This window comes from Callospermophilus lateralis, chromosome 7, assembly GCF_048772815.1.
Source record: "Callospermophilus lateralis isolate mCalLat2 chromosome 7, mCalLat2.hap1, whole genome shotgun sequence".
Classification (NCBI taxonomy): domain Eukaryota; kingdom Metazoa; phylum Chordata; class Mammalia; order Rodentia; family Sciuridae; genus Callospermophilus; species Callospermophilus lateralis.
Genome location: NC_135311.1, coordinates 17,849,499 through 17,864,384, shown reverse-complemented (window position 1 = coordinate 17,864,384; position 14,886 = coordinate 17,849,499). Strand labels below are relative to the sequence as shown.

Sequence of the window (14,886 nt, the reverse complement as noted above, 5' to 3'; positions counted from 1 at the left end):
CTTTTAGAATTTTGGTATTTGCAGGGGGTCCTGGAACCAACCCCTTGAGTTATATCAAAGGACAACTATTTGTTAAATATTAGTTGTTGAGAGCCACAGCCAAAGGGGCCCCAGCAAACTTTCAGACTGCCAGCTGATGATTGGCTCACAGCGGCCCCAGCAACATCTAGCTGATTGGCTCCTCTGTGGAGATGCTCATTGGGCTGTTTCCTTGCCCTTCCAGGCCACGGAGCTGCTCATTGGGGGACTTTTTTGGCTCCGCCCACACGACCTAGCCAATTGGCCTCAAGAGCAGGAGGATTGTGGGAGGTAGAGAGGCTGGTGGTGGGGAGAGTGGCTTGTGGGAAGCCGGTTGTGGCAGTTGGGCTCTGAGGGTTTTTCCTGAGGAGCTGTTTTGTTTGGCGTGTGTGGTTTTAAAAATAAAGTTAGTTTCTTTTGACAAGTGGTTACTGAATTGTGCCCAGCCAGACTGCGGCAATTAGTTATATCAAAGGACAACTATATAATATTTGTTAAATAAAGAAAATGCTCACTTTCCTTCAGTCATATTGGGCCTCCTTGCTGGTTTTCAGACATGCCAGTGTAGGCCCTACCTCATGGTCTTTTCATTCTTTCTTTCTCCTGGATTGCTTCTCCCCTAGATATAAACCAAGTACATATCACCACCTTCAGTTCTTTCATCAAAAGTCACCTTCTTGAAGGCTTTTGTTGACCACCTAACTGAACAGATGCAATATCCCTTAGCAATCCAGATCTCTTGTCCTTGCCTAATATATTTCTCTGTGTCATTTCCTATCCCCCAACATACTATATATTTTAATTACTTCCTTACTGTCTTTTTCTACTAGTAGAATATAAGTTTTTGTCTGCATTCTTCACTAATATATCTCTAAAACATAGTACATACTGCTTGATGAATAGTTTGTAAGTAAATCAATACATAAAAATATTCATGACTTTATTACTTCTATGAAGAGTTGAGGAAAGAATTCACCAGGTGAAATATCCAAATAATATTTCCCCAAACAGGATTATTTAATACTCCAGGAGACACTGGGTACAAATTATAGAAATTGGGTACATAAACAAGAGCAGATGTTTACACTTGTTCAGCCCTTGTTATCTTCCCACCACTTGAATATTCTCTTAAATTGATCACAGGATTAGGAGATGGTTCTCTTTCTCCCTCAATTTCCATTATTCAAAAGAGTTCAATTATCAGGTATATCCATCCAATACATTAGGGTTCCATACATACATTTGTTTGGTATCTTCAACTTCAATAATTTATTCCCATGTCCTACCCTAGAACCTTTTCATCACAAAATTTCTTCACTGTTGACATTTTAAATGTCAATATTCTATTCGGTGTGAAACCTTCCACCTTTCAACTACTTCATTCTTTCATTTACATTATAGTTGCTCTTCAAACTCACTTAGAAACTATTGCCTCTGATTTTTCCATTTTTTCCTGGTGCAGCAGTCCCTATCTGTCCTCTCTTCTTCCCTTTCCAGCCTGTTCCAAAGTTGTCACTCAGACTATATGCCCGTGAGCAATACAGCTATCCTTATCTCCTAATTGGCAAGCAAAATTCCAGCTCTAGAAATCAACAGCTAGGAGCTCATTCTATATTTGAATGCCTTATGAGCTGAACAGTTTGAAAAATTTCAAAACAATGCATAATTTAGTTATAATGCTATTTATCAAACCCCTTAAATAAACTTATACAATGTGCCTGATACTATTCTAAATTCCTATATATTCTAACTCACTTAAACCTCACAGTGGCCTTCTAAGATAAATACTATTATTGTCTCCATTTTGCAGAAGCCAAAAGCTAAATGTCTTGACAAGCTCATACTGCTATTAAGTGAACTTACTAGCTCCAAACCCTGGTAATCTGACTATAGAATTCAAGCTTTTTAACTCTAGGCTCTTCCTCATCTTACAGATGAAATGAAATAATGAAGTCTAATGAGGTTCAGTAACTCACCCAAGGAAACCAACTTCCATTACCCAATTATTAAATTGAAGAATGTGGATTTGAATATAGAGAATCTGACTTCAGAATCTAACCTACCAACCTATACCATGTCTTTAGGCCTAAGTCCTCTAAAAAAAATAATGCCCACCATTATTCATTTCTCATACCACTCCCAGAAAACTCATTAGACCCACATCTATCTTTACCTTTCTCCCAGTCTCAGAGTTGATCTGTGTCTCCTAATGTTCCATCATCTGCTGCCCTTCTTCCATTTCTTTCCTTTTTCTTCAAACTTTCCATCATTGCAGACTCTTACAATCATGGCCAAGTTTCTTCCATCCCTCAATATCCCACCTCCACAAACTTTACTTGATAAGGCCATTCTTTATAACTCCCTTTACCTTCTCTGGTACTTCCTGCTCCTTTGGGCTTTTCAAGGGTAATCCTTTCTTACCATTTGTCTCATTGTAATCAACTTTCAGTATCAATAATGATTCTTTCCTCACCTGTTACCCTTCTGAATTCTTCAACTCTGGCCTCTTCTCCAAGGTTGAACCTAGAGAGCATTAAAGATCCTGATTTTTTTAAAAAAAATATTATTTCCCTCTTCACATCCCTTTCTTAATGGTCTCCCAATAGAAGACACAAATTTAAGAACTATTTAACTGACGGTAACCACATCAGTAGGCCTGGCTTTATTATTCCCTTTTGAAGAACCACACTTCTCTCTCCCTGTTTCTTCTAACATGTGGTCCAATGGAAGCTGACTGACCCTATATCCACATAGTTAATTTAAAAGTGGGTATGTGACTTTAAAAAAGACAGGTATCACTGAAACCTAACCAAAAAGTCTACCAGCTAGATAGAATATATATATATATATATATATATATATATGTGTGTGTGTGTGTGTGTGTGTGTGTGTGTGTGTGTACAACTTAAGGCAAACTGTGTCTCTACTTGAGTCATAAATATGTTAATATATTCCCAATCAAAATTAAGGACGTATGGTCACCTAAAGAATTTCTGTTCCATTTTAGAATGTAAAAAACAGTATATTAAATGTCATGTAGATGCTGAAACATTGGAATCTCCAAGACACTTTAAAGATTCATGGAACAAAAATCCTGGATTTTACAACACGTCTGGACATTAAAGTCACAGGCTGAAATAGACAATATTTGTGTCTCCCCAAAATTTATATGTTGAACTCTAACTCCCACTTTGATGGTATTTGGAGGTAGGTTCTTCAGGAGGTGATTAGGTCATGACAGGGGAACCTTTATAAATGAAATTAATGCCCTTATAAAAGAGACCTAGAAAGTTAACTTGCTCCATCTACCATGTGAGGATATAGCTATCTGTGAATTAGGAAATAGGCCCTTAACAGATATGGAATTTGCAAGCACCTTGATCTGGGACTTCCCAGCCTCCACAACTGTGAAAAATAAACCACTGTTTAAATCATAGTCTATGGTATTTGTTGTAGCAACCCAAATATGCTAAGATGAAGATTTGGCAGGAAGATAAATAAATCATTTTGTCTCTATCAGACATGATATTCCATGACAGTCTGATTATGCTAGGTTGGTTGAAGGCTTTGGTTAAACACATATGACAAGTTAGTAAGTACAGCAAAAAAGTTTTCCTGATCAACTACCAAATGCCAGTAGCCATTCTAAAAGGAAAAAAATGTAAACTCTTTGCAATATCTAGATCATTTAGCTATAAAATCTGCTTGCATTACTCCACTCATTATAGTGCAAGGAAAAGTTAAGATGCATCAAACTGGAAGCTTACAAAAGCCGTACTGACTATACCAGATATCAATGCAGAGAGACTTAGGGCTTTTTTCTATGTCTATGCTGAGCACACCAATATCTATAGAGCAAAGGTGCTAGGAATGGCTTCATAAGTTGTTTTAAAGAAACTTAAAGTGAGTAACAGTGCAAGAAAAGGCAATGTCAATATAATTAATGAATTTTTAAAAATCTCCTTCCTGAGGTGAAGAAAGTAAGTTCTTGATTATAACAGCAAAAACAAGATACCAATTATCATAACATAGCATATGCGTTGAACTAGATAGCTTTTTAAGAAAACCTATGATCAAAATAAAATCTTTAAATCTTAACCCTAAATTATGTCTACATTTTTCTATATACAAAGGTAACAAATGTCAGTATAATAAAAGCCCCAGTATAATTAGCATGACTTGTGAAAAAATAAAATTAGGACTAGAATAGAAATAAAAGTCAGTTATGGAAACAAGATAGAAATCCTTAGTCAACCTGGAAAATCATCAAAATAAAATTGGTATTATCTTTCAATAACTTATAAATATCTAGATACTTTGAGAAATAGTAAGACTACTTATTAACTGCAACAAACACTAAACATCTCTTGTAAATAAATACATAAAATGTGTAGTTATATGCTCAACAATATGCTTGATATCAATGCTAATAAGCATTTTCTCATGTATTACCTCACTGATTTTGATTTTCATTGAATACTTCAGTAATGACAGGAATCATCATACCAAAGACCTAAGTAATAACTCATTTCCTGCACAATTAGCTATCATAGATAAAGCTCAACAGGAAGACACTTCCTTTTTTTCACAACTGGTGGTGGTGGCCTCAAAGCACACACTGCTTGGGGAATCACACTTTCTATAAGAAAGGTACAAAGTCCTGTGTAATTTCAAAACAAAATTTTCTGCAGCATTTATATGAGTTTTGTTGTAGTTTGTTTTAAATCTCTTTATTGAGGTGTCATTCATATTCAAAGCTATTTTTGTTTTCAAAGTGCAGTAAAATACAGAAAGATAAGGAAGGGAAAAAGGCAAAAGGGAACAATCTAAGAAGTAAAGGGGAACAATTTGAGCAAACTTGGAATTGTTTTTAAAAAACAAAGCAAAGGATCCATGTATGATAGCAATGGCCTAGAGGAGGACTTTGGGATCCAGACTGCAGAAAGTCTTAAATGTTAGGTTATCAGGAGTGTAGTCTTTATGAGAAGTTCCCAGAGGTTTCTGAGCAAAGGAACAACAAAATTACAATTCTGTTTTGGGGAGATTAATCTGGTCAGGGTGTTAGAGGAGGGGAAATTCTATGTAGATTCTATTAAGAAACTATTAAGATTGATAAGAACAGAGAGAAATTTTGCTGAGTTTCTTACATATTATTGAAGAAATAGTCATCATCAAGCAGGGAAGATCCACTGGGCACTATGCACTGGCCAAGGGAATATATATATATATGGCAGGATCTCAAATCCATATAAAATTCCTACAATGTGAATATTATTAATACCTCTCAGATAAGAAAACTGAGGTTTGGTGAGGTCAAATAACTTGCCTGGTATTACAGAGACAATATATGGTAGACCCAGGCTTGATTGATCCAAATAGCCATGGACCTTCTGCTTTGCCACACTTCCTTTTAATAGTCAAATTTAAGGTGTGCATATTTATCCTCAACAAAACTAGCTTCTCAAAGTTGCTGAGTCTGAATGTTTTACATTTTGGTGACAACGGGGTGGCTGAACAAGCTGCCAGCCACTGGAAAAGCTAAAGTCGCCTGTCAAGAGGAATTCTTCTTCACAACTCAAGTGGCAAGGGAACTAGCGTCCATGGGGGGACAACCTGGTGTTCTCTCCCAGACTGGCAAGGATTCCACGTAACCTGGTCCTTCACCCCCAGCCCAGGAGTCCTCTTCGCTTTTGTAGCAATTTTTAGAACTGGTTGCTTAGATCATTCTCTCTAGGGGGTGACAGAATCCAAATCAGTGATTCGGGTAAACAGCTCCATTTCCCTTCGCTATTACATTTTTCTGCTTCTGAAAAGGCACCCAAAGTAACACAAGGAGTAAACAGTGGGGCTCAATGAATGACAAGTAGAATGGTCCACCAGTATGGTCTCTGTTCATGGGGAATATAAGTCAAAGCTCACAAGGAGCCCTTTTTTTTTTTGGTGTATGAGATCAACTCTGTTCAATGGTGCTAATTTTAAAGGTTCATCAGCATCCTAGTTAATGTACTCAGTGGTAATTATTGAATTAGAGACCTCTTTAATAACTTTTTAAAATTAGAATACTTTAAAATAAAAGTATTCCTTAGTCTGTGCAGCAGTGGTCCACGGCACTAATTACTTACATTTCCCACCTTCCCACTTCGTACTTCTGCTACTTCTTGAAGAAAGTACTCTAGCCATAAATCGCAACTAGACCCTAGATAGTGGTCCCCTGATCATCCATCAGCCTTAGCACTCACCACCTCCCTTGCGCCTGCAGGGCTCTGCCCAGATTGACCTTCCAGCTATGGACTGTGTATAAATAGAACTTCCTACATGCACCTAGGGACTCATGTGTTAAAAGCCCTTGTATTATTCAAGGTAATCTTAGTGGCAGTAGCCAAATAGAGACATAGAGATAAATTTACAAGACAGCTTTGCTCCTTTCTCATAATTCATCCAGCCAAACAAGACCATAAGAACAGGAACAACAAAGGATGATTTATAATTTCAACTCTGCATGTCACAATAGCAAGATATATGAGTGGCTTTCATGGAACAGATTTGAAAGTTGCAAGGCAATTATCAGCGAATTAACATGTGTAATTTGTTTCAGGATTTGCAATCATTTTATTATAGTTAGTTTGAAATTGGGCTAACTAGGTTTATATCTTGGTTCTGACACTTGCAAGCTACATGACCTTGAGTGGGTTAAGTACCCTCCCAGCCTCCTCATCTGTAAAACAGTTAATAATAGCATCTACTTTGTTGAATTGTGAGGATTGAAAGAGCAAATGTACATCAGGTGCTTAAAACTATGCTTGGCACAAGGCAAGCATTCAATGAATATTTGCTATTATTACACTGGTTCCTTTCTCCAGTTATCATTATGTTTAATAACAACTGAAATGATCACATTTCTATCAGATGAGGGTCCAAAACTGAATTAAAAATTAAACTAATTTAAATGCAAACAGAATAATACCCACTGAATTAAAACTTAAAAAAACACTGGTGTTTACATATTTAGATTTGTCATCATTACATTACAGAACTGGTGGCAAGAGAAAGAAAAAGAGGGAGAAGGCACAATGAAAATTTAATCAGTAAGTAAAAATTTTAGATGGCCAAATAGTGAAACTTCATATGTTATCCTCAGAATTAAATGAGAATATGTAGAACATTTAAGAAAGTATGACTTACTATATTAGAATAAGATATTATTAATGAAGAGCAAGAATTCCACTGGAAAAATGCTTTACCAAGGTGAGGTCTGTTATTTTATTTGTAATTTCAACTATCTTGCAGAAAAATCTACAAATATCATCCCAAGAAATGGGGATAAGAAATCACATAACCAAAGTCATTCAGAGCTCTATCCTTAGTGGAGTTGTCTGACACTGTAATGAGTAACAATCAAAAGGAGAGGACAACATCCCTGAATGCAAATTAGTGTCCTGGCATAGACAGCAAGGGATGTTGAAAGACCAAGTTGTGAATCTTCAGGGTTAGTAATCAGGTTGGCTGAATTCAGCTTCTGGGGAAGAAAAGGGGCATTAAAAAAGGCAGATTTTTAGCCAAGGAAGTTCAAATGGAAGTGGAAGTGTAGCTCAAAAGACGAAGGAGAAGGATAAGGAGAAAAAGAGTAGGAGGAGGAGGAGGAGGAAGGAGAAGGAGAAGGAGGAGGAGGAAGAGAAGGAGGAGAAGGAGGAGGAGGAAGAAAAGGAAAAAATGTGTGCCAAGAAAAAAGTATGCAAAGAAAAGAGCAATAGATGAATTTTGGTTAATGATTAGAGGACCAGTATAACTCAAATGATGGGGCAGTGCAAGGACCTAGATATGACCTTGCTTTGTTCAGGAAGCAGGGAATTTAAGAAAAAGTATTATGCTCCTGACTGGCAATAAAAGATAGGATATCACTAAGAAATGATATAGAGAGAAAACTGTAAATGCCAGAATTAAATTAAGTCCAGCTGGAGTCAGTGTATCATCTCTGTGCCTATAAATTGTCTTTCTGCAGCTAGTGTCTCATACTATGGCAGAGTGGCTTCTATCCTAAATGAGTAAATTTTTCCTATGGAAATTTAGGAGGAAGATATACACCTTAGGGCTTTAGAAGAAAAACTCCAGAGGGGTGGTGGTAGAATAGAATGAAGAGCAGTACCATTTGGGAGGAGGCTGGAGGCCAGACTAGTTACACTGTTTAGAGTGACTTCTGTACCAACACTTTTGTGCACAAAAATCAGCACGCTATGTAAAAATAAGCTGTAAGAAAAAAAGAAAGGAATTAAAGGAGAAAAGAGGGAAGAAAAATTGATTTGCTTTTATTTCATGTACTCATGAAGCTAAAGATGATTATATTTTAGTCATAAAACACATGCACATCAAAGTAAATAACCCAAAACCATTCATTTACAGGGCATCTCTTTAAAAATAATTCATCTATTATGTGTGGTCCTGAATGAGAAACTCACTCAGATGTTTAAGGCAACTGCAGTGTTTTTCAAACTACATCTTAAGAAATCCAAGACTGGCTGGGCACACCTGTAATCCCAGCAACTTGGGAGGCTGAAGCAGGAGGATGGAAAATTTGAGACCAGCATTAACAACTTAGTGAGACCCTGTCTCAAAAATAAAAAAATAAAAAGAACTGGGAATGTAGGTCAGCAATAAAGTACTCCTGGGTTCAATCCCAAGGAAAAAACAAGCAAGCAAGCAAGCAAGCAAGGACTGTATAGTACAATCTCAGAGGTCCTTGGCTTGTGTGTCAGGGAAATGGAGAGAAAAAAATCAAACAAGCAGATGGTAGATACTCTTTCACTTCTTATACTGAAGAGGTCTGCTTTTACATTCTAACAGGAGGTCCATGTAAAATTTTCCTTTGATAAGGAATGACTACTGATCAAGTAGGAAAAAGATAGGCAAACTGGGTTGGGATCCTGGCACTGCTCTTTACTAGCTCTGTGCCTTAAAAAAATTCCCTAATCTCTTTTAGCTTCCCCCCGCCTTTCTTTTTCTTTCTTTCTTTTTTTTTTTTTTTATAAAATAGGTAAAATACTATTTATAAGATCATTGAAAGAAGAAGATAAATCATGCATAGCACATGTCATGAGGCTTTGGCATATAAAAGGCACTAGCTAAGTGTTCCTTTTCTGAAAGATATAAAGAAATAAGTTTTTTTTAATGCAAGACAATTGTTTTTTAAAATTCTCCAAAACATTAAAGCAACTTAAGAATACTCAATCAGTGGCAGTTTCTAACAGAGAACCACTGTGATTCATCTACTTTTGCTTTGCACCTCAGTAGGTAGGTGCACACAGTAAGTGTGTTTCTGTGTGTGTGTGTGTGTGTGTGTGTGTGCGCACACACACGATTCACACATGTATTTGTCTCAGCATCCACAGACAATTCTTCTGTAACCTGCAGTTATGCAAAAGACATACAGAGAAAGAGCTGGGGTCAGCAGCACCACTCTCTCACTGTGGATGCCCTCAGAGATGCTAGCATAAATCCTCAGCATTTATCTACTGCTCCTCTATATTTTCAGTAGTCACTATCAGTTTCAATTTGTTGCTCAGAGATATTTTTCAAAAAACTGAAATACAAGTACTTATATAAACTAAGTTTACATGAACAACCAATCAAAAGAGCATTTTAGACAAATGGATTCATTAATTGAGATTAAAAGGAGTCATAGAGTAGATTCATACGACACAAATTTAAGAAAAACACAAAGATGAAATAAGCCTGATCAAACTGGCAGTTATCAACTAGCACAACTCTCGGATGGCTACGGCAGCTCTTGAAAGGTTTCCCTTCTGGTTAGCTCATGTTGTGTGTTGCCTGGACAGAAAAGAGCTAAGGGAAATATCACTGAGAACACAACCACAATTAAATGTCCGTAGGATCACAGAATTGCAAAATATAGAACTAAATCCCCAATGTAAAATTTACCATCCCAATTCATCACTCATTAACTGTGCTACACTGAATGAGTTACTTAACCAAAGGCTGTTTCCTCATGTTTAATACCTACTGTAAAGCCTTTTTATGAACAACATCTCTTCTGTGTATTCTTGCCAAAATCCATAAGCTCAATGTAATCATGAGGAATCAATGGAAAAATCCACTGAGAGACATTCTACGAAAACAATTAGCCAATAGTCTTCAAAAGTGATGAAAGACTGAAGAAGTGTCACAGAGTGGAGAAGACATGGCAACTAAATGCAATATAGGATCCTGGATTTGATCCTGGACCAGGAAAATGACTAGTGGAAAAACCAGTGAAATGTAAATTAGATCTATAGCTGAATTAATAGTACTGTACCAATGTTAATTTTTTTTGGTTTTGCTAATTATATTATGATTATGCAAGACAAAACTTGGTGAAGGGTGTGCAGGAATTTTCTGAGCTAATTTTGCAACTTTATAAGTCTGAAATTATGTTAAAATAAAAAAATTATGTTAAAATTAAAAAGACTTGTAGTGAAAATTAAACATAAAATCAGATATTTAATATAATGCCATTTTTAGACATGATTTCTTTATGTAATGGCTATACTTACAGATCATTAATTGCAGAAATAGTATATTTCTATTGACCAAACCTAGGCTAATGATGGCTAATATTGAAGCATGTTGTTCAACTGTACTACAATGTGGACATTTTATACTTCAGCTGAATGACTATAAATATTCTTGCAAAAATTCACTAACCAACAATATTTCACTCTTTGCACAATACAATCATGAATTAATGCTTAAAGAATTATGTATCTTGTGTTTGCCCAACGATGACAGGCTGAAATTTACCTAATGCCACCAGCATTTAAATAAAACATGTCAGGTTTTCATTCCTCTGACTCTGTGACTACTCTCATCTTGTCAGATTTCAACAGTTTTCTGTCAAGCAACACCTGGCAAAATAAACCATCTTCATATAAATTGCAGATATCCCACAATGAGTATGGTGTGATACACTGTTATTCCTGGACACCCCCCCCCCCCCACACACACACATACACACACCTTTTCTTTTTTTCAGTACCGGAGATGAAACTCAGGGCTTTTTGTATTGCTCTACCACTGAGATACATCCCAGCCCTTCTCTCCCTAACCTGAACAAAATCCTGCATTTAACATAAAGATCCCCAATGCCAAGTTTTTTTTTTTTTTTTTTTAATACAAAAGACAATTGGGAGGCTGAGATAGGAGAATAACAAGTCCAAGGCCAGCTTTAGCAAGGTCCTAAGCAATTTAGTGAGATTCTTTCTCAAAATAAAAACTATATAGGGCTGGGAGATGCTGCTCAGTGGTAAAGTGCCCCTGGGTTATGTCCCCAATACCCACAAAATAAATAAAAAATAAACATCCTCCAAAACATTAAAACAACTTAAGAATCACAATACTCTATCAGTGGTAGCTTCTAATAGAGCACCACTATCATTCATTCACTTTTGCTTTCTACCTCAGGGGGTAGGTACACAGACCAAACCCAATAACAAGTAACTTATCTATCTCTTGGTTACTGATAAAATCACCCATATGATAAATGCACATTTCTTTCTATTGTAATGTACACTTGAAAAATATTTTTTTGTTTTTTACAAAGGTTATGAGGTATCATAAAAATGTCTAATGCATCTGGCTTAAGAATCCAATTCTTCCTTCACATATTTCTGCATCTGTTCACAAAATCCCTTTGACTTCAAAGAAGGCTTTTTGAGAGAAAAAGAAGATACACATAGGAAAAGTGGCCATAAATTTTTAGTAGTCCTTTCTGAGACCATTTTAATAACAGCACCATAGGACAAGTATCTCTCTTAGAAACTTAAAATACTACAAACAGTATTAATGACTACAGGTTTGCAAGGAGATTTATGATTTCAATTTTTCTGGTTATAAAAGTGATATACATTCAATTTGGAACATGTGAAAAATAATGCTTAAAGAAAACTTAAATTGCTTTTAATCCACTATTTAGGAAGATCAAAACACAACAAAAAAGTTAAACACGGTGTTTCCTTCCAACTTTTTTTCAGTGTATATATTTAAATAAGTATTTATATGTAAACATAATATTGTAATCATATTATGAATACTATTGTTATCTTTTTTTCAATTAGTCTTTCAAAAGACTGCATTAATCTCTCAAACCATCATTTTAAATAACTGAAATGATATATAGTTATACACTTAAGAAAAAATACATTTCATTCATACTCAAAGCTAAATTACATATTTGGAAACACTAATATTGTTCTTGAAATTCTACATCTTGAAACAATCTAGATTAACAGTAGATTAACTTTAAGAATAACCCTATTCATAAATGCTACTAAAACAATAGTAGAGGTTTGATTTTTTTTTTTCATTAGCATTTATAATGATTTAGTGTCCTAATTTTCCTTGGGCAATCATTAGTGGGCTCTAATTTGTTTTTCTTCTTTCTTTGATTCTGTACTCTCAAGGCACAATTAATTCTTTAGTTTGGAATGAAGGAAAGTTGGTGTCTAAGGTTTAGTCATTTTAATATGCCATTATCTATAAATTGTCAATTACTTCTGGTTCTGAACAATCGAACTCCCAAACTTCAAAAAGAGTATTTGATGAAGTAAATTAGAATCAATTCTTACCTAACATTGCTTCCTAAAATTTAAAATAACATTTGAATAGTTGTTTGCTGACAAAGAGCTTTCAGTATATTATGTTCTTTATCCTTACAAGAATTCTAAGGTTCAAAATCAATGAAGAAATGAGAAGTTTGGGTAATTAAGCAATTTATGGGATGATTAGAAAAATAAATTGAACTTAAATCTTTGTTTTCATTTACTCTCACTGGCTTTGTTTTGACTTTTTCATGTAGTCATAGATTTTTCCAAAGCTCCAAAGTACGTTAACATGTCAATCAGTCCAACTCTTATTCCACTTGATTTGTTAAAGAAAATAAGCCCAGGGGATTGTGATATGTCATGCACACAGCTAGCATGTGGCAGATGAGACCTGGGCCGCTGTTTCCTAACTTCAGCGCTCTTTGAAACACACTGGTTACACTGTGACACCCTCAGGGCACACCTACACATTAATGACAATGGATATGCAAGGTGTCAGGAAATTACCTAATAATCACAGAATCCCACGTTCCCCTCTAGATTTCAGGATGTATCTCCATCGATAGCGTATTGTCAAAGTGTTTACTACTACTGAGCCTGCATTTAGAAGACATTTAATAATGTCTGAATGAATGAAACAGTAACCCCAACTCTGTTTTTCTCAGGAGAAAATTCCAAATACGGATTGACGGAAAGTCGTGCCCTGCTCTTAACTAGAATGATAGTAATAGCAGTGCTATCAGGTGAAGGATAAGACGGCTCATTTTGGCAACTTCCGGTTATTCTTTCACAAAGCCTGACCTAAGGATCACCAAGAAGGAATGACAATGCAAGATCACTGTTCTTTAAAAATACCACACTGCCAGAGAAGGACAAGCGGCTGCACCCATCTAAACCACCCAGTTCTAACAAGACGCCTTCTCTAAGTTCTCCCATGGCTCCTGCCTTGCAGATGGGGAAAGAAAGGTAAAAGCATGGAACCATGAGCAAGAGAGAAGTGTTAGAATGACCAGGTGTATTTTCTAACAACGTCACACTAAGAACTGGTTTCCCGCGTTGCCTAGTAACAGCCGCCGCGCAAGGGTCGCGGGATTCAAGATGAGGTCACATGGTCAGGCGGCTGCGCGCTCCTTTCACCGGGAACCTTGCGTCATCACGTATCTTTGCAACGTTTCCACGCTCCAAGTAGGCGGGCAGTGATAGGCGAGTGGGTTTTACAAGAGAAACGGCCCAGTACTCTCACGAGACAGCGGGAGGAGAGAAATAAGTACAGGGAGAGGAAGGAGGATAAGAGGGAGCTCGCAGGATGGGAAGCTGGTGAGAGAAGGATCGTCCTCGGTTACCTGTGGAGCGGGAGCCGGTTCAGGTCCTTTATGAAATGCCCGGATGAAGCTCCAGCACCCACGCGCCTTCCGCATTGAGAGCAGCGCCATCTTGAGAAGGGCGGAGCCGTGTTGTCCAGGATTACGTCTGCTCAGAGAGCAGTCTCCCCCTACAGCTGCTTTGGCTTGCTGCGCATGCGCATGTCCTGGGGTTGGTTCTAATCGCTTGTGGGAATGGTGCCCGTTGGACTATTTGGGGGCTTGGGACATGGTGCGACGGGGCTGGCCTTTTCCCCGGATTCCTCATTTTTATGTAGACTTCCTTGAGGGAGAAACTTAAAGGATATAAATCGTAGTCTGATTATATAAGTAGTAGCACTATATACTGGGAAGAAAGGTAGATTGCTTTTTTAATCTTGGCCATCCAGTGGCAACTTTCTAAATGTTGTCATAGAAATGAAGCCTCCTAGTGTTTCTTTTTCTTTTAATAGAACAATATAATGGCTTTTTGAGACTTATGTGGCCTATTAACTCATTGGGTCTGCAAGCTTTGCTTAGTGAAGGTATAAAAAAATACATGTGTTTTGCCATCAAGAAATGTACAACCTAATGGGTAACAAATAAACGATGTACACTGATGAAGTTTATAGAAGCAAATACAAGGTTTGAGCAGGATGGGTCATTAGGACTGTGGTGCTCCATCCTAGTCCAGAGGTTCCTTCAGGAAGAAGGTGATACCTGGTGAAAGATTGGGGTTAAATTATAAGAAGCATTTATACAGTCCTGCTTCTGTTAGTGCACCTAAAATTCTACAGTAAGAATCAGTAAAAATATAATCGGAAGAGATTCTTCAGAATTCCTTTTTTTGTTCATAAATTGATCCAATAAAATATTGGAGATTCCCAAGGGGAGATGCGGGAAATAAATTATATAAGAAATGCTTATAGTATTAAGGA

The 14,886-nt window shown here is 36.8% G+C and overlaps 1 protein-coding gene across 4 annotated transcripts in view; it reads right to left on the bottom strand.

The window, feature by feature from the left end:
* The window catches only part of Wars2 (tryptophanyl tRNA synthetase 2, mitochondrial), a 71,864-nt gene extending 57,820 nt beyond the window's left edge, over positions 1–14,044 (bottom strand). For all 4 annotated transcript variants that reach the window (XM_076861518.1, XM_076861519.1, XM_076861521.1 and 1 more), the window contains exon 1: positions 13,952–14,044. In XM_076861518.1, the coding sequence (XP_076717633.1) occupies positions 13,952–14,041 (90 nt within the window). In that variant the 5' untranslated portion in view covers positions 14,042–14,044. The remainder of the gene's footprint in view (positions 1–13,951) is intronic.
* Between the last annotated feature and the right edge of the window lie 842 nt (positions 14,045–14,886).